Source organism: Manihot esculenta, chromosome 17, assembly GCF_001659605.2.
Source record: "Manihot esculenta cultivar AM560-2 chromosome 17, M.esculenta_v8, whole genome shotgun sequence".
Lineage (NCBI taxonomy): Eukaryota > Viridiplantae > Streptophyta > Magnoliopsida > Malpighiales > Euphorbiaceae > Manihot > Manihot esculenta.
Genome location: NC_035177.2, coordinates 20,199,394 through 20,216,990, shown reverse-complemented (window position 1 = coordinate 20,216,990; position 17,597 = coordinate 20,199,394). Strand labels below are relative to the sequence as shown.

Sequence of the window (17,597 nt, the reverse complement as noted above, 5' to 3'; positions counted from 1 at the left end):
ATAGCTCTGACCAGACACTGGGGCAACAGACTCACTGCTGGGGTCCTCGGTTCCTCGGGTCCGAACCTACGCAGGTGGACTCAAATGAGGGACCAAACATACATGAACATAACTCTAAACCAGACCCCAAAAACCCCCTAAAACATCATGGAATAATCATAGAAAAACATGCAAGAAAGGGTTGGACAGGGCACTTTCGGCGGCAGGTTCGGCGGCCGAAAGTCCCTCCAGAGCCGAAAGTCAGGCAGGTTCGGCGGCACCTTCGGCGGCCGAAACTCCCAGACAGAGGCGAAACTCATGCATGTTCGGCGGCACTTTCGGCGGCCGAAACTCCCAGACAGAGACGAAAGTCTCCTTTCGGGGGCAAGCTTCGGCAGCCGAAGGCTGCCTCCACAAGCACGTTCGGCGGCCGAAAGTTCCTTCGGCTGCCGAACCTGGTTTCTCCCAGAATGGCAGAAACTCAGCTCCCTTATGCATTTATGCCTCCAAAACTACCCAAACATGCATAAACCTATTCTACAACATTCCAAATCATACACAAGCAAACATACAAGTTCCTAGGGGCATCAAACCCACAAAAACCCCAACTACAACACACAAGCAACTCACATTGATCAAAAACACAAATAAAACCCATAAACCTAACCATGAGCTAAACATGCATTCTACCCCATAGATCGACTTAAAACTTACTTAAAACATGAAATGAGTTTAAGATCGGCTCTTACCTCGTGGAGATCGAGAGAGAGACGACCTAACTCGGAGATGGAAGGGGTTGAGTTCCCTTGAACCTCAAAGCTCCAAAACTTTGCTCAAAGCTTGAAAATCTTCAAAACAAAGTAAAAACTCATGAAAATCGAGTAAGGTTGGAAGGAAAGAACTCAAAATCGGTGAGGAACGGCGGAGAGCTCACCTTGGCCGGAAATGGGGAAAAAGCTCGCCCGTTTTCGGCTAAGGGACCCTTTTATAGTGGCTGGTCAGGCCACGTTCGGGGGCCGAACGTGCCTCCGCATGCATGCCATGTTCGGCGGCCAAACTTGAGGTTCGGCGGCTGAACCTGGACTCTCCTCACTTATGCTTTCGGGGGCCTAAAGGCGCTCCCGAAGGCATGCATGTTCGGCGGCCGAACCTGAGGTTCGGTGGCCGAACCTGAGTTTTCCTTCAAGGTTGTTTTCATGCAAAAACTCATTTCCATTTTACTTAAAACCATGAAATACCTTAAAACATTTTATGAAAATATGATTCTACCCTACTAGAGGCTTCCGACATCCGAGATTCCACCGGACGGTAGGAATTCCGATACCGGAGTCTAGCCAGGTATTACAAAACCCCTGGGGCAACAAAGCAATGAAGCCCTAGGCTCACCTCAATCCGTTTGAAGAAGGCGTCAAATAGATCCTTTGCAGAAAAAACAGGAGAATCTCGCTGGAAGAAGGAAACAGACAGAGGGCTGGAGGGAAAGACTCCCTTTCTCCGACAAAGGGCCTAGAAGTGAAGAGGAGTCAACACTGATATATACTCAAAATCTGAAGTCTTAGCGCAAAGTAACTCTAGACTCTAAGCACACGATGTCAGGATCTTTAAAAGATATTCATGGAAAAGGAGAAAAGAAGCATGTCCAGGCGATAATGACAGGAAAGTAAAGAAGAGCAGAGTATCTGAGAGGTAAGGAAAGGCCAGAAAGGGAAAGAGGCAGATAGGATTCAAGAAATGAGGAATGACAAAAAGATGAAAGGGAGTTATGGAGGCATCTACACGCGAACAGGCGCGGTCATAATGGTTCTCGATATTCACCCCCTCGGCAGTCGGAGCAATAACTGCCAAGAAGGTGAAGGGGCAATTGATGACAGCTAGATTTCCCTACCCCCATTCCTGGGCCTAGATTGCGGCCACGGCCCATGAAAGGAAGGCCCGCACGCCCTCTCAAAACAAGCCCAGATCATCAGACCCCTGAGGCTGGACTCCACCAGATTCTTCCTCATCGAGATCGGCCCAGCCCGTATAACCTCCCCACGGATTCCTTCTCCTCCTGGGTTTTGCGTCCAGCCCAGCTCTCGGCCCAGCCCAGGATCCAGAACGAGACTCGTCATGCAGCCTGGCAGATCCGCTCAAGCGTACGCACGGGGGAGAATCAGAGGCCGTTACGCATGGAGCAGGCACCTGATATCCTCGTACGTCCATATCTGTATGGCAGAGACGCGTGGCCCAATCATAGGAGAGCCGTTGTACGTCATCAGCAAGCAGACAGAAAGGATAAAAGGGATATCCCTCTAGAGAGATAGACCAAACTTTATTCTTCAATACCAAAACCCTTGTAAAACCCTATTCTATTGGATCTCAGATCATCATTGATATATTTTATTTACATTTTTAAAATGCAGGTAATGAACCGGTATGTTGATCCCTTGGTGGCTCATCTAAAGGCAATGCTTACTGCTTAGTCACCGCAAGTTCAGAAAGGGGACTAAAGCAGAAATTGATGAAATGGGATTATCCAATGAGGATAGTTTGGTCCTTTGGGATTTCACATGAGCATCTAGGCACTTTTATTCTGACTTACATTAGGACCACAAATCCACATCATGAGTATGTTGGTCTATATCCCAAGGGATTCAAGTTTCGGAAAAGGATGCTTGAGGACATTGAATGGCTGGTGGCATATTTTCAGAAAAAATAGGAATAAGTAGGATCGGAATTTCGAGGGAGAAAAAATGTTAAGTTGTATGTTGTAAAGTTAATTGTAACTACCTTCCATTTACAGTGCTGTTCTCTCTTCTAGATTCTATGGTTGCTGAAACTCTCAGTTAGATTATTTATTATATATTAAATAATTTAAAAATTATTATTTATTTATGTATTTTTGGATTCGAAAATATTACATAATAAATAAACATGTATGGCTGTGATCTTAGGATTCCAACATTCCATTTGCAATAAATGATATAACCAAGGAAAAACATGCTTTTAAAAAAGTGCCCTTTTTATATTCAATATTAATAAAATTATTTATACAAAAGAAAAAAACTTAATTTTTTAATAGAAAATTGAGGGTTTGAATTTAAACTTAGATTATGTTTTTAACCACTTGAAGTAAATCAGATCAACCATTAGCTTTGGCCAAAAAGGCTTATGAAAATTGAGGTATCCTTGGATTCCAATTTGCAAATTTTTGGGAATCTCATGTGAAAGCAGATATCTTTCAATGGTCTCAAGCAAAGCAATCACAATCACAAGAGCTACTTTAATACTTTCTTTTCCATGAGCAGTCCATTAGGTCACTGCCCCGTACATTCAGTTATTTCACTAAAATTGATTTTCTATTAGATTCCAAGCTCTAAAATCTTGTGAATTTTCTCAAAGTGAGACCTTTCAAATTCAAATTCTCTTCAGGATCTGGGTGCAGTTGTTGTTTTTCTATTGTGCTCGTGATCGTGAACCAGTCTGGCGACTATGGTACGCTGGGCTACCTCTTTTTGTTTGATTACACTGTGTCTCTGCCACTGCTTTTGAGCCTTCTGCTCATGCCACACTCATAAAAGTTAGACACTCCTCAACTTCAACTTCATATTTTTAAATTAAATTTTACATTTTAATAATCAAATGTATTGAAGAGATTTGAGACTTTAATTGTCTGCTGTCTTTCTTATTCTAATTTAAATCCTAATATTATATTATCAAAATTTTCTTATTTATTTTTATCATAATTAAAAGTATAATACTAGGAAAATATTATGAGAAAGTATACCAATTTACCCAAACGATTTTAAAGGGAAAAAAGAAAAAAAAAAAAAAAAAAAACAAATGTCCAAACTGAGCAAAAGAAGAAAACTAGTAATTAATATCGCTGGGAAAATGCCAGAAGTCATGTCAATCTAGTGAAGTTACCATAAACATGGAGACTAGTTGGAACTTAAACGCAAGAGCTTGTCGGTCTACAAGGTTACTTTCGATAATTCACATGCCTAACAGCCCATAAATGGTCAAAGGGAAACGGCATTTAGAAAGCGGTAGAAACCACAAATCCTCACCTTACCAGACTTTTGGATTCATGCTTCTTTCTTTTCCACCCTGTAGATCTATTGAGTCAACAAGCAAAACGCAAATCAATCATTCAAACCCACCCACAATTCTATTCCAAAAAAAATATTTTCTTTTGTACGATAATCCCAGAAGATAATGCAAGAATCTGCAGCTGAACCAGAACAAGATGATGCACAAGTAAAGCTCCAGCTCCTTTTCTATTATGGCAAACTCTAAGTTCAGTTTCCTCGTCGTCGTCATTATCTTTGTCTTCTACACTGCACTTTTAAGATTTTCACAAGGTATGCTGCTTTTGAATTCACTTGATCACTATATTAAGAAACCAACAGCAACCCTTTTCTCATTTTGGTCTCTTCTTGAACAATTGCAGCTAAATCACTTCCGCTAGCAGTGACACAGATCAAGCAGCAAAAGCAAGACCAGGACAGAGAGCCATTTGTGGGTTTTAACATTGGGACAGACGTTTCCGATATCTTGTCAGCAACAGACCTTGTTTCATTTCTGCAAGTTCAAAAGATTACCCATGTCCGATTATATGATGCAGACCCTGATATACTCAAAGCCTTGGCTAAAACCAAGATACGTGTCATAATTAGCGTCCCCAATAACCAGCTTATTGCTATTGGCTCCTCCAATACCACAGCAGCCTCCTGGATTGGTCGCAATGTTGTTGCATACTATCCTGAAACTCTAATCACTGCAATTGCTGTTGGTGACGAGGTGTTGACGACTGTGCCCTCTTCAGCTCCTCTGCTTATGCCTGCTATAGAGTCACTTTATAGTGCTTTAGTTGCTTCAAATTTGCATACCCAGATTAAGATTTCAACTCCACATGCAGCTTCTATAATTCTTGATCCATTTCCACCATCACAATCGTTCTTTAATCAGAGTTGGAGCTCAGTTATGCTTCCTTTGCTTGAATTTTTGTCAACAACTGGGTCTCCATTGATGATGAATCTTTACCCTTACTATGTTTTTATGCAAAACAAAGGAGTGGTGCCCCTTGATAATTCTTTGTTCAAGCCCTTGACACCATCTAAAGAAATGGTTGATCCTAATACTCTGTTGCATTATACTAATGTGCTTGATGCTATGATTGATGCTGCATATTTTTCTATGAAGAATTTGAATATTACTGATGTTGTGGTTCTTGTCACTGAAACTGGATGGCCTTCAAAGGGTGATTCAAAAGAGCCCTATGCTACCATTGACAATGCAGACACCTACAATTCTAATCTGATTAAGCATGTTCTTGATCATAGTGGAACTCCTTTTCATCCAGAAGTCACTTCCAGTGTGTATATATATGAATTATTCAATGAGGACTTGAGGTCACCACCAGTATCAGAAGCAAATTGGGGATTGTTCTATGGGAATTCCACACCAGTTTATTTGCTTCATGTTTATGGAAGTGGGACTTTTTTGGCTATTGATACAACGAACCAAACATATTGCATTGCAATGGATGGTGTTGATTCAAGGACATTGCAGGCAGCTTTGGATTGGGCATGTGGACCAGGAAGGGCTAACTGCAGCGAAATACAGCCAGGGGAGGCTTGTTACCAGCCCAACAATGTGAAGAACCATGCTGCTTATGCATTTGATAGCTATTACCAAAAAGAAGGGAAGGCTCCTGGGTCTTGTGATTTCAAGGGTGTGGCCATGATCACCACTACTGACCCAAGTAAGATTGTCCTTTCTTTTTCCGTTTCTGGTGTCTTTATTATTGTTACTATTAAAAGCATTGGGTGCATCTGTCAATTGATATTAATGAAATTGAGGACATTCATGGTTTTCTTGCATCTGCAAATAATATCAAGTTTAGAAAATGGCTGGGTTTTAATATGGCTATTATTTAGATAGCACTTAAAACTGTTCAAACATGCCTTGAGAGAGACGAATTTAGGAATCTAAAAGGTTCAAATTGCCTAAATCCTACACCACTAAAGGAAACAGTGGCACGCTCCAATCATATTCCGTGGAACATATGCACATGGCTTATGAAGTGACTGGAGTGCGTAAAGGGGCATAGAATAAACATGTTGTGGTTCAATTCGGAGTCTAGTTCAAGTGGAGCCCCATTGAGCAAGGACGGTGATATTAGGTCATTGTCAAGTGTAAGATTGCCTTACAAAAATATTCTGTTTCATAAATTCTTGCACCCAACTTCCATTATTGGCCTTGTATGCACCTAAAGTTAAACATAAAGGAGTCCTTGTGTATTATTTTCCCCTGCTGCTAATGGGTTATAATTTAAAACTGATACCCATTTTTCTCTGTTGGTAATATTTGCAGGTCATGGGAGCTGTATATTTCCCGGAAGGTGAGAGAGTTTGCTTGGTTTTGGTAGTCTAGCAGCTTGACCAATGAATCACATTTCTTTTGTCTTAAGTTTATTCACATTCCCTTATCTTTGCATAGTTGTCAAAAGATGGAAAGTGCAAAAGCATTACTTAACTAGAGCAACTTGCAGTTTGGTCTTTCTTTCCTTTTCTTACTAACAAAGGTTTCATTTGCTTGGTGCAGTAAGAAAATACGCAATAAAACAAGAACAGTCACAAACACAACCATATCAAGCAGCGCAGCACATGGTTTAATTGCATTCGATAAGTGTTTAGGAGCTTTCTTGGCTGTTATTTTATCTATTTTGCTACAGATTCCTTTTGTAGACAAATTTTGAATTATATTGTTGTTGTTATTAGTATTGTTAAGCCTTCAATTCATTGATTATTATTAACTAGTGTTGTGCAAGGTTCTGCTCGTCTTTTAAAAAGATATCAACTTTAATTTGGAGATTTTGTAGTAGTGTCTAGATTTGCGAGATTTTAGGTTGAGTTTTTGGAGATACTTTAAAGAAAATAAACGAGCAAAGTGACACATTTATATATCTTTATACTATTTTTTAAATAGTATTGATCAACTATACATCAAAGTAAGTAAATTTTTTCTTTTGTTTTTTTTTTTTTGAAAAGAAAAGCTGAGAAAGAGGCTCGCAGTTCCTTTGTGAGGAGACACCAAAGGAGAAAGGCTTGCTAAGCAAATGTCAAATTCAGACAGCGAATCATAATCCCAAAAACATTGCATGTATCAAATGAGTAGTAGTTCCAACAAGCATTAACATGTATCCTAAAAGGCTTAACATTACCCAGATGAGCATATGTACGTTATTATTATTTAGAAAAATTGAAAAGAATTCATAAATTAAGAATGATGCAGTTTCCGTTTGAATCCATTTGCACAAAGAATTGATGAACCTACAAAATAACTTTGAAAGTTCAAGTCAAGTGTATATCATAGTGCCAGTTGAGAATAGTTTCTGTTTGCTGCTGAGAGACCAAATATGCGTGTTTAGCAGGAATTAGACACCCACATAAACACAAGTTAATCATTGGACTGGTAAACAAACATGACTTGGAAAATTGCGGGGCTCTTTCTCCTCTTATTCTTTCTTATTCGCGGCATTAATGGCGATAACGCTTATAGGTTCTTTACGTGAAAAGTCATTTATGGCGACGTCTATCCTCTTGGAGTTAAGCAACAGGCACGTACTATGTTTATGCTATGTTTTGTTGGTTTTGTTTTATACTGTTCCTGCAAAGCAAGCACTTTTCTTGTATTTCGAATGAGTATACAGGCTTTTTTAGTTTAGGAAGTGATTTTTTTCCCCTTATTTTCCTGGTAGATTAGCTTTGCAGGGAATCTTGATTAATGGGCAGTTTCCAGGGCCACAAATCGGTGTTGTTACAAAGCCTCATTGTCAACGTTCCAATTGCCCGAGATACCCATCCTTGTCTTGGTATAGTATGTAGACACCGCTTCTTTGTTTTCACACTTTCTTTTTCCCTTTCTGTATAGTTTGCTACGTCTGTTTGATTGGACAGAAAATGTAGGAAAAAGGATTTCTGAAAGTGAAAATAAGGATATTAACAGTTTTGCCTATTTGTTTCACTACAAAAATTTTCAGGATCACCAACGGATTTTTCCATTGGTAATCCTGTAAAAATCCGTTGGTAAACGAATTACCAACGGATTACTAAGGGATTATGATCCGTTGTTAAAAAGCTCGTTGATAAATTTTTACCAACGGTTTTGAAATCCGTTAGTATTACTAACGGATTTACTAACGGATTTTAAATCCATTAGTAAATTGAGAGAAAAATAATTTACTAACCGATTTTAAATCCGTTGGTAAATCCGTTAGTAAATCTATTAAAAATTTAAATACTTTTAAAATAATTATTATTTCAATTAAATAATAAATTTCATTATTAATATTATTTTTTATTTATTATTTCAATTAAATAATAAATTTTATTATTAATATTATTTTTTATTAATTCAATAAGATTTAAAATTATATTATTATTGTTACTAAGTTTGTAATTTATGTCCAATATTTATTAGAAATATATAGAAAGTAGAAATAAGAGAAAAGTAGATGAGAGAAAATGATAAAAAAAAAAAAAGAAAGAAAAAAGAGAAAAGAAAAAAATGATAGAAAAATAAAAATTATGAAAAAGAAGAAGAATGAGAGTAGAGTAAAAAGATGATAGAAAAATGAGAAAAAAGAGGAAATGATTAGAGAAGAAAATAATAGAAAAAGTATAGATAAACAGTACAGAAAATGATAGAAGAAAATAAAATGAGAGGAAATAATATGAATGATAATTATAGAGAAAATTAAGAATAAGAGAAGAAAATGAAGAAAATAATGGAAAGAAAATAGAGAAAGTGAAAGGAAAATTATGGAGGAAAATAAAGAAAATAATTGAAGAGGGAAGAGAATGAGATAAAAAAGGATAAGAAATGAAAGGAAAATAATAGAAAAAAAATGAGATAAGAAAGTGAAATGAAAGAAAGTAATAGAAAAAGAAAGAAAATGAGGGAAAGGGAAAAAAAATGGAAGAAGTAAAAATGATAAAATGAATTAATGATAAAAGGAGAAAAGTTGGTATTATATTTATTAAAGTAGATCACTAACGGATTCAAATCCGTTAGTAAATTCTGAAAAAAAAAAAGCGGGCTTTTTCCCTCAAAAATTACTAACGGATTTACTAACGGATTTAAATCCATTAGTAAATTCTGAAAAAAAAAAGAGCGGGCTTTTTCCCTCCAAAAATTACTAACGGATTTTCAAATCTGTTAGTAAATCCGTTAGTATTACTAACGGATATTTATCCGTTATTAATCCGTTAGTATTACTAATGGTTTATCAACGGATTTGAAATCCATTGGTAAATTTTTATATAAAATTTTTTATATTAAAATTTACCAACGAATTTTTAAATCCGTTAGTAAATTTATTGAAATTATTAATGGATATTCATCGGTTAGTAATCCGTTAGTATTACTAACGGTTTACCAACGGATTTTAAATCCGTTAGTAAATCCATTAAAATTACATTTATTAACGGATTTTCATCCGTTAGTAAAATCCGTTGGTAAATCACAACTTTCTTATATTGTTTCTCAAATTTTTATGTGGATGGATCTTCTTCTCTATGTTTGCTTTTTCCCCTCAACACGGCAAAGCAATGTGCTACTGTTTCCATGGATCTTCCTGTTATAGGAAAAACAAAAAGTGGGGGAAAAGGTTTTGGGTTTGAATTCACTGTACAGGATCTGTGGTAGAAACTTCCCATTAGTGGAAGTCTACTATGCTCTTGAACTTTTGATATTATCATTCACCATCATGATTGTTCTACATCTGGAGGGTTACTTTTGTCCATTGCATATTGAGAATATCAGTTGTTCCTTGGCATGGCACATTGGAAGGAAACAGTTCTTTGAAATTGCTTTCCAGAATTGGGAGGACACAGTTCAGTCATGGCACATTGATGGGCATGGCCATTCCTTCTTGGTTGATTTTCTGTTGCAAGATTGGTTGCATGATATTTTCTATGTTGTGAGGATATTGAGGATTCATGATATGAAGAGAGTGGATGGAGAACTATCGAAAAACTTCAAGTATTAGCGCAGACACGACTTTTTCTGTAGATCCAAAGTATTACGTCAAACTAATAAATTACTGCTAACGTTTCCAAAGTCATGGACTGCTATTTACATGTCTTTGGACAATATGTGGCATTTTTGGTCGGAGAACTGGTGCAGGCAATATTAGGAGCAGAAGTTCTATATCAGGGTTTACAAATTACAAACATTCAGATTCACGGAGAAATGAACTACCCATCCCAAGTAATAAGTAATACTCTGCCCTGCTCAGCGGCAAGGAAAGAGCTCGTCACACTAGGCCTCTTTTGAGTCTAGAACATAATTTGTCATGATAGTATGACATTGTACTTAGGAGAAGAGTCGCTGAAATTAAATTATTGATTTTGTTTATAGGTGTGGATCATTAGTCATGGATCTCCAATATAAGGATAAACTCCGATATGCATGTTTCGTGGGTGCTTCGATATTGTCTTGCTATATTTGTTTGCTTGGAGCATGTTTTTGTTTTTCTTACTTCGACGTTGGACACTTGAGGGGCTTATAGATGCTCTGCTGCTTCTGCACAGTTGCCCTCAAGGCAGAATTAAGAGAGTCGCATAGCATCCCTTTGCGTTCTGAACTTTTTTTTTTTTTTTTATTGTATTTGCTTGAGTTGGGCCTTTCTTATTTTAGCCTATAATCTGATGTACTTTAAACCTAGGGCCCTATATTGCAATGTTTTTCCAAAGATGTCAGCAGAGGAAGAAACAAGAAGTATGTGAGCATCTCAAAATAAAGAATGTGGAAAAGGTTGACCGTAGGGAATTGAAACTGAAAGTGATTATGGGCAAGGAGAGATAGAGAATTAAGGGATGTCAGAATCATATATAGTCAACAATTACGTCTTAATTATTTATTTGGTAATTAGGGCATATGAGACAGAGACAAGAACTGTCCATGGCCATCCATAGAATATTCCCCAAATTGAAACCGCCTTCAAGACAACCCACATACCAACAACCATTTCCTTATATCAGCCATTTTGGCCTCTTTTCACCTCCACAAGTAAATCAATTTCCACACTTATCCATATGCTTCTATGATCAAACCCAATAAAATCAATTTCCACATTTTCCATAGTAACCCACTTCAAGGCAACATCAACTCAAGTTATTAATCCCTCTTGGGAATAAATTCTACATGAATTTTAATTTTTAAAATAATTCAACTGACCCATATAAAATAAATTAATATTTAATATGATTGATACAGTTTTTAAAAAAAAACTTCAATATAAGTAATACATGTCGATTGTATGAGATTAAAATATGTGTGAATACAATATAAGTAATACATGTGTAAATAAGAATGCAAAGAGGAGAGAAGGTTAAGGTTTTGGTTTTGGTTTTGGTTTAATTTTGGAGGGTGGGTGTGTATGTTTCCTTTAGGTCATGCAAACGCATAGGTCATGTGCCCATTTCTTTTTTGTTTGAGAGTAATAGGTAATTGGCGTGGGAATTTGATCTGAGAATTGTTGCTTTCATATGCTAAGTTTGCTATTTTAAGAGCCTTTTTTCTTTGTCTTACTTGACAATGGATGACTTCATAAAGAATATTGCGATATGCACCACCCAAACAACAACCAACAATCTATAAGAAAAAAAAAATAATATATATATATATAATTTGAATTTCCCCTTGCATGAAAATATAAAATTAAGTATAAATCAATAGTATTATTATCTTGTTCGTTTTAAAATGAAATAATTTATTAAATTCTACTGTTTTTATTTTTTTATTTACATAAAACTAACCCTTTTAGGTTATATGGCTGTCTTACCATTATACCCATCATTTATTGATAAATTCAATAATTTTTATACAGTGAAATATATTATCTAATATTTTAATTAACAATTCATTTACGATAAATTCAAAAAAAATAATTATGATATCAACAGAATTTGTTTATTATGCTATTAAAAAATAGTTTGAGGAATAAAATTCATATTTTAGTTATGAAAATATTTTAAAATAATAAAATGATATTTTAGATATCCTTTTAATAAATGTGTTTTCCTAAAAAATGCAAAGGCAGGCTAATTATAGTGGAATATATGTGTGAATATATATTTGTTTAATCAATATTTTACCCATTTCACCCAATCATGAAGGTATTTTTGAACAAAAGCCGAGTCTGAAATTCCGTGTCCAAATTTTCCTTTTTCTAATCGAAACTCCAAGGGACTAAACTGGCCTTAAATAGGGTGCTGAGAAAAAGCTGCACATCAGGACAATTTTTTGCAACAGAGTCTCTCTAGTATTTATTCTCTTTTGTATCAGCAAAGACCACCTTCTCTCTCTATCTCTTTCAATAAACAATGAAGAGACTGCTAGTACATAGTGAGACCTCTTCTAAAGCTCCTCCTCCTCTTCATATTCCTGATTATGTTTTAAAATCACCCAGTGATGTGAGACTTTCTAGGAGAGATCATCCTCTTTCTCCAGGTGCTATAGCCTTGAAATCCCCCATGGTTAGGCCTTATGTTCGATCAAAAATGCCTCGCCTTCGATGGACTCCTGATCTTCACCACTGTTTTGTACATGCAGTCGAAAGGCTTGGTGGAGAAGACCGTAAGTGAGCTTTCTTCAACTTCCTCTCTCTTCTTCTTCTTATTTTTATTATTATTATTTTAAATTAAGATTATGTATCTATACACAGCAGGATGTAAGGGTGTAAAATTTTAAATTTTTGCACTGCGAGATAGTCTCTCAAATGCGTTACAAAGTCCCATTCAAGGATATGCTTTGGTGGGGGGAAATCAAATACAGAAAACCCATAAATATGTTTTAATTTTGTGGGTTTTGAATTGCAGGTGCTACTCCAAAGATGGTTTTGCAGATAATGAATGTGAAGGGGCTTACCATATCTCACGTAAAAAGCCATCTTCAGGTGCTGATTTAGTCTCTGATTAGACCTAAAAGCATTTTTGTGTGTAAGAGGATTTGTAACGTTTATGTATGCTATATATGGACAGATGTACAGGAGCATGAAGCATGAGCAGATGATACAAGGTATGTTGCATTAAATTTATCCTCATCATCCATTAATTAACCCCATGAACTCAAGACTTTACAGATTTAGATATGGTTAAAGGCAAAGATGAATGAAATGAATTAATTAACCCCATATACCTGTGTGTGTGTATACGGTGTAACAACTCAAACTGGTTGACAATATTGTAACACTGACACAAGAAACTGTCACCATGTGAATTATTCCTTCTTAATTATTAAATTTTTAATTAATTTACAAAGTAATTTCTTTTGTACATATATACACAATACATGTATGTCAGAAACTTATCATATAAAAGGAGAATCAAATCGAAGGCTGCAACAGGAGTACTTACACAAGAGTATATTAAGGAAATATTGTCATTGTAGGACCCATGAGTCTTCAGATTTTCAGTTGCACCACTAATGTTTAGTGTAGTTTATCTGCACAAAAGTTTGAGTATGTATGTGGAAGTTTGCTTCTGGACTTTTATGTGTATTCGACTCATTGATTTGCAGGATAATCATATCACATTTTGTGTCTTTTTCTTTCTCTTTATCTCTATTTTTATGTATGAGATTCTCCCTTGTGTGCAGAAGCGGCTTTGGCAGCTAAGAAGAATGATAAAGCACCTGGACTTCACTATTCAAACTATTTCGCACACCTGGATTCTATGAGTTGCTCGGAGAATCATCATTTGGAAGACAAGGAACTAAACAACAATTTACTACTCTATCAACAAGACCATGGAACTTGTACTTCACCCAGTTACAAGCTTGCTCTTAAGAATACCAGCATGCCAACACAAAGGTTCTTCAATTTTACTGCTCTATCAAGACCAAAATATGCACTAATGTATTTTTTGAAATGGGTAATATTGCTGTCATAACCGTGTACAGTATATATTTGTGCAGGGAAGAAAAGCAAGAGATGTGGATTGGAAAGAGATTGCTGACTGAGTCATTTTCACATGAAGAAGTAATAAGCAAGGAATGGGAGAAGAAGCCTGATCCTTATATCATCTTCAAGGATCTACTCAAAAGTTGCACGACTACTCAAGTACTATTTTATTTCTCTTCTTTTAATAATTATAATTGGTGAGTAAAAAGTATATGAAAAAAGATTTATATATATGTCTACGTTTGATGTCTCAGAGGACTAATGAGCAAGATAAGAATCGGCAGAGTTTAGAAGATTTTGGTGAGATAGCACAGAGAGTAGAAGGGGACAAAATGTCTTTATTACTAAACTCCAAAGCTTCAGAGTCAGTGTTGAAGCTGAGGAAAGCTGAGAGTTTATGTGTGAAGGATGTGTGTCTTGAGCTCACTCTTGGTTAGAATATAATGGTGCACATTATGGAGGAGACGGTTTGGAGATTCTCAAAGTTTCTGAGCTTCACTTTGTTATATTGCTATTGTTTTCGTACGAAGATCCCCCTGGAACCAACCATATGTATGTATGTATAAAGCACGTCTCAAATAGAGCAGCAAACTAATGAAAACATGATGACTGAGAGCTTAGTTCCCTAATTAAGAATTCTTGCCTAGATACTTGGGATGCAAACTAAGAATTCTTGCCTAGATACTTGGGATGCAAATGGATATGGTCGAAAATTAAATAAACCCAATCAGATTTAAATTAGTATTATCTTAACTCAACCTATTTCATATCCAATTATTATTATTTGAATAAAACTTAATAGTTTAGTTTTATATATTTTAATTAATAATTTATATAAAAAATATTTTTTATCAATAATTTTTATTTAAAAAATTCAATATTTATGAAAAATATTTAATTTTTAATTTTTAAATAAAAATATATAAAAAGTTTTTATAAATATTATTATAAAATATATTTTTATATTAAATTAATTATTTATATAAACGAATTCGGATAGTGATCATTCTATACATAAAATTTGAATTCAATTTCAAAATTCATTCTAAATTTAATTATAACTACTCACTCGGATTGGATATTAAAACATATTGTATGCTTTTGCTATTCTACTAACACAATTGGGCCACAATACACAAAGCCTTAGAATTTTTTTTTATAATTTGAAAGAAAATGGACTTTCCATGAAATACTGCCGAAAACATCAATTTCCATTATAAGCCATCGGTATAAACCGTGAGTTGCAGAGGATGATAATACTTTGCAGTCAAGTTTTTGAGCATTTAATAAGAATTAAAGAAAATGTCGGTAGCTGACTACCAATAGTACAATAACTGTTGGATAGATGTGGTTTTTTAAAACTGTGCGACCTTCTAAATCGGCCAATTATTACAAAATGTCTCTGAGATGAAGCTTCTCCCATGCATTCTCATCATAAATATATTATGAAACAAACAAAGGCTTTCTCTATAACCTTATTGCTCAATATAATTAAATGTTTCTAAAGTTAGGTGAAATCCTAATCAAGCCAATTATAAAAAAAGTTTGTACAATTGATAATCCTCTCAACTGTCACTTTTTAAAAAAAAAAAAAAAAAAAAGAATTGCACATTTTTTGTGTATATATATTCGTCGTCCGCATTTTCAGTGGGGATAACATTCTCTTTGGTATTGATAATGGATGGTCGTGGGCTTTTCCTGGTATTTGTTCTTGCCCTATTTGTTTTTCCCACTGATGCTAGGAAGCTAAGCACAAAGGGGGAAATTGGCCAGAAGAAGACCTCCTTCTTTTTCTTTCCTGGTTATGGAGGTGCAGGTAGTACCTTCAATGGGGGTGGTGGTGGAGGAGGGGGGTTTGGTGGTGGGGGAGGTGGAGATGATGGGGGGTCTGGCTTTGGGGGTGGATTTGGAGCTGGGTATGGGTATGGAGTTGGAGGCCACGGAGGAGCTGGTGGTGGCGGTGGCGGTGGCGGTGGAGGAGGCGGAGGTGGCGGCGGCAAAAAGTCATTTGGTGGACTAGGTGGGGGTTCTGGATTTGGAGGTGGCTTTGGATCTGGTATTGGCAGTGGAGGGCTCGGTGGTGGCGGAGGTGGGGGTGGAGGAGGCGGAGGTGGGGGTGGCGGCGGCGGCAAAAATCTATTTGGTGGATTGGGTGGGGGTTCTGGCTTTGGAGGTGGCTTTGGGTCTGGTAGTGGTAGTGGTCACAGAGGTGGCGGGGGTGGAGGTGGAGGTGGAGGTGGAGGTGGGGGCGGAGGTGGAGGAAAGGGAAAGGGAAAGGGTGCAGGGGGTGGATATGGTGGAGGGTTTGGAGGTGGGAAGCCTTGAGCTCTAAAGTGATCAATGGCAATAACATGGTTGCAGTATATAGTATGATTTATCTTTGAAATTTAAAAGTTAAAATAATTTGAATAACAAGTCATGAAATTTAAATGTTATTAATTGTTTTTTAAACTCAATTTGTTTAGAAAATATTTGTTCGTGATTGATTTAAGGAGAATGAAAGTAAAATATAAAATAATATGGTAAATTGGTCCATCATGCATCCTGAGTTGCTGACATGTGAATATATTCCAAAACCTTCAAATCAATCTATATATAGTAGAAATAAAATCATGCCAAGTGTACTAAAATTAATATATATTGTAATTGTATGACCTTCTATAAGAGTACAGCAGCAGCTGCATCAGCATGCCATCCATCTCATCTCTGCTCCTCTTTCCATTACATTTCTTCATAACTAAAAAATAAATAAATAAATAAATTGTCAGTACCAATACTGGAAATAAACAATTTATCTCTATCGTATCAAGTACTAGATCTCCTTGCAATTAATCTATGCAATATCGAGTATCGTATCAAGAAAGGAAAATGGGAATTCGCTATTGAGAGTGGTGGCCCTAAAGCTAACATGCTTGATTACTGTGCTTAGGGATGGCAGTCGGGCGGATTTTCACGGGTACCCGATCCGCCCAAACCCTATTAGGACGGATTTGGATTTTTACAAAACGGATTTGGGCGGATTTGGATTTGAAAAATTTTACCCGTCTCGGATTCGGGTAGGGTTCGGGATTAGGTGATCGGATACCCGTTACCCGAACCCGATTAACTATACTAATAAAACTAACCCTAATCCCTAATTTATTTTTTCATTTTACTCTTTCCTCTCTTCATCTACATCTCTCTCTCTCCCTCGCTTCCCTTCCCATAGTTCTCAGTCACGCCTCTCCCCCACTTCACTGACGACTGCCGGCAGTCCAGTCGTCACCGGCGACGTCTACTTTCTCTCCCCAGTCGACGATAAATCTTCTCTCTCCTCCGTCAGCAATATCTCTTTCTCTCTCTCCAGCGGCGACATCTCCGACTTTCCAGTTGAAGACAACTCTTCCCTCTGCCCGGTCGGCGTCGGCGATATCTCCTTCTCTCTCCCCAGTCGGATGAAATCTATTCTTTTCAATTTACGCTTCTCTCCCCGCACTTCACTGACGCTAGAGACAACCCTTCTCTCCTCAATCGGCGACATCTGCATTGATTAGAACTCTTTTCAGGTTTCAAGATCTTTTATGTGTATGTTCTTAAAGAATTTTATAATTTATGAACTATTAATCTGATTATTTGGATATATTAAAAAATCTAATTATTTGCTATTTAATTAATGTAATACTGTTAA

At 36.5% G+C, this 17,597-nt stretch overlaps 3 protein-coding genes across 3 annotated transcripts; all 3 read left to right on the top strand.

Annotated features, from left to right (window-relative positions):
* The first annotated feature begins 3,990 nt into the window (after nucleotides 1-3,990).
* On the top strand, nucleotides 3,991-6,779 carry LOC110604428 (glucan endo-1,3-beta-glucosidase 1). The gene is made up of 4 exons (XM_021742585.2): nucleotides 3,991-4,322; nucleotides 4,412-5,725; nucleotides 6,337-6,364; nucleotides 6,568-6,779. The coding sequence occupies exons 1-4, from the start codon at nucleotides 4,244-4,246 to the stop codon at nucleotides 6,719-6,721; spliced, it is 1,575 nt and encodes a 524-aa protein (XP_021598277.1). The 5' UTR covers nucleotides 3,991-4,243; the 3' UTR covers nucleotides 6,722-6,779.
* Nucleotides 6,780-12,350: 5,571 nt separating this feature from the next.
* LOC110604400 (putative Myb family transcription factor At1g14600) lies at nucleotides 12,351-14,559 on the top strand. Its single transcript, XM_021742552.1, has 6 exons — nucleotides 12,351-12,606; nucleotides 12,849-12,925; nucleotides 13,011-13,047; nucleotides 13,627-13,840; nucleotides 13,945-14,089; nucleotides 14,185-14,559. Exons 1-6 carry the CDS (start codon nucleotides 12,354-12,356, stop codon nucleotides 14,365-14,367), a joined length of 909 nt encoding a protein of 302 aa, XP_021598244.1. The 5' UTR covers nucleotides 12,351-12,353; the 3' UTR covers nucleotides 14,368-14,559.
* An 854-nt stretch (nucleotides 14,560-15,413) lies between these two features.
* On the top strand, nucleotides 15,414-16,381 carry LOC122722316 (glycine-rich protein 5-like). Its single transcript, XM_043952821.1, has one exon. The coding sequence runs from the start codon at nucleotides 15,608-15,610 to the stop codon at nucleotides 16,253-16,255; it is 648 nt and encodes a 215-aa protein (XP_043808756.1). The 5' UTR covers nucleotides 15,414-15,607; the 3' UTR covers nucleotides 16,256-16,381.
* The last annotated feature ends 1,216 nt before the right edge of the window (nucleotides 16,382-17,597 follow it).

Excerpts from the sequence above, each read along its gene's own strand:
- LOC110604428 (XM_021742585.2), top strand. The coding sequence starts at position 4,244 with ATGGCAAACTCTAAGTTCAGTTTCCTCGTCGTCGTCATTATCTTTGTC. Across the intron at positions 5,726-6,336 it reads GATCACCACTACTGACCCAA|GTCATGGGAGCTGTATATTT; the intron begins GTAAGATTGTCC and ends TAATATTTGCAG. Across the intron at positions 6,365-6,567 it reads AGCTGTATATTTCCCGGAAG|TAAGAAAATACGCAATAAAA; the intron begins GTGAGAGAGTTT and ends TGCTTGGTGCAG.
- LOC122722316 (XM_043952821.1), top strand. The coding sequence starts at position 15,608 with ATGGATGGTCGTGGGCTTTTCCTGGTATTTGTTCTTGCCCTATTTGTT.
- LOC110604400 (XM_021742552.1), top strand. The coding sequence starts at position 12,354 with ATGAAGAGACTGCTAGTACATAGTGAGACCTCTTCTAAAGCTCCTCCT. Across the intron at positions 13,048-13,626 it reads GCATGAGCAGATGATACAAG|AAGCGGCTTTGGCAGCTAAG; the intron begins GTATGTTGCATT and ends CCTTGTGTGCAG. Across the intron at positions 14,090-14,184 it reads AAAGTTGCACGACTACTCAA|AGGACTAATGAGCAAGATAA; the intron begins GTACTATTTTAT and ends TTGATGTCTCAG.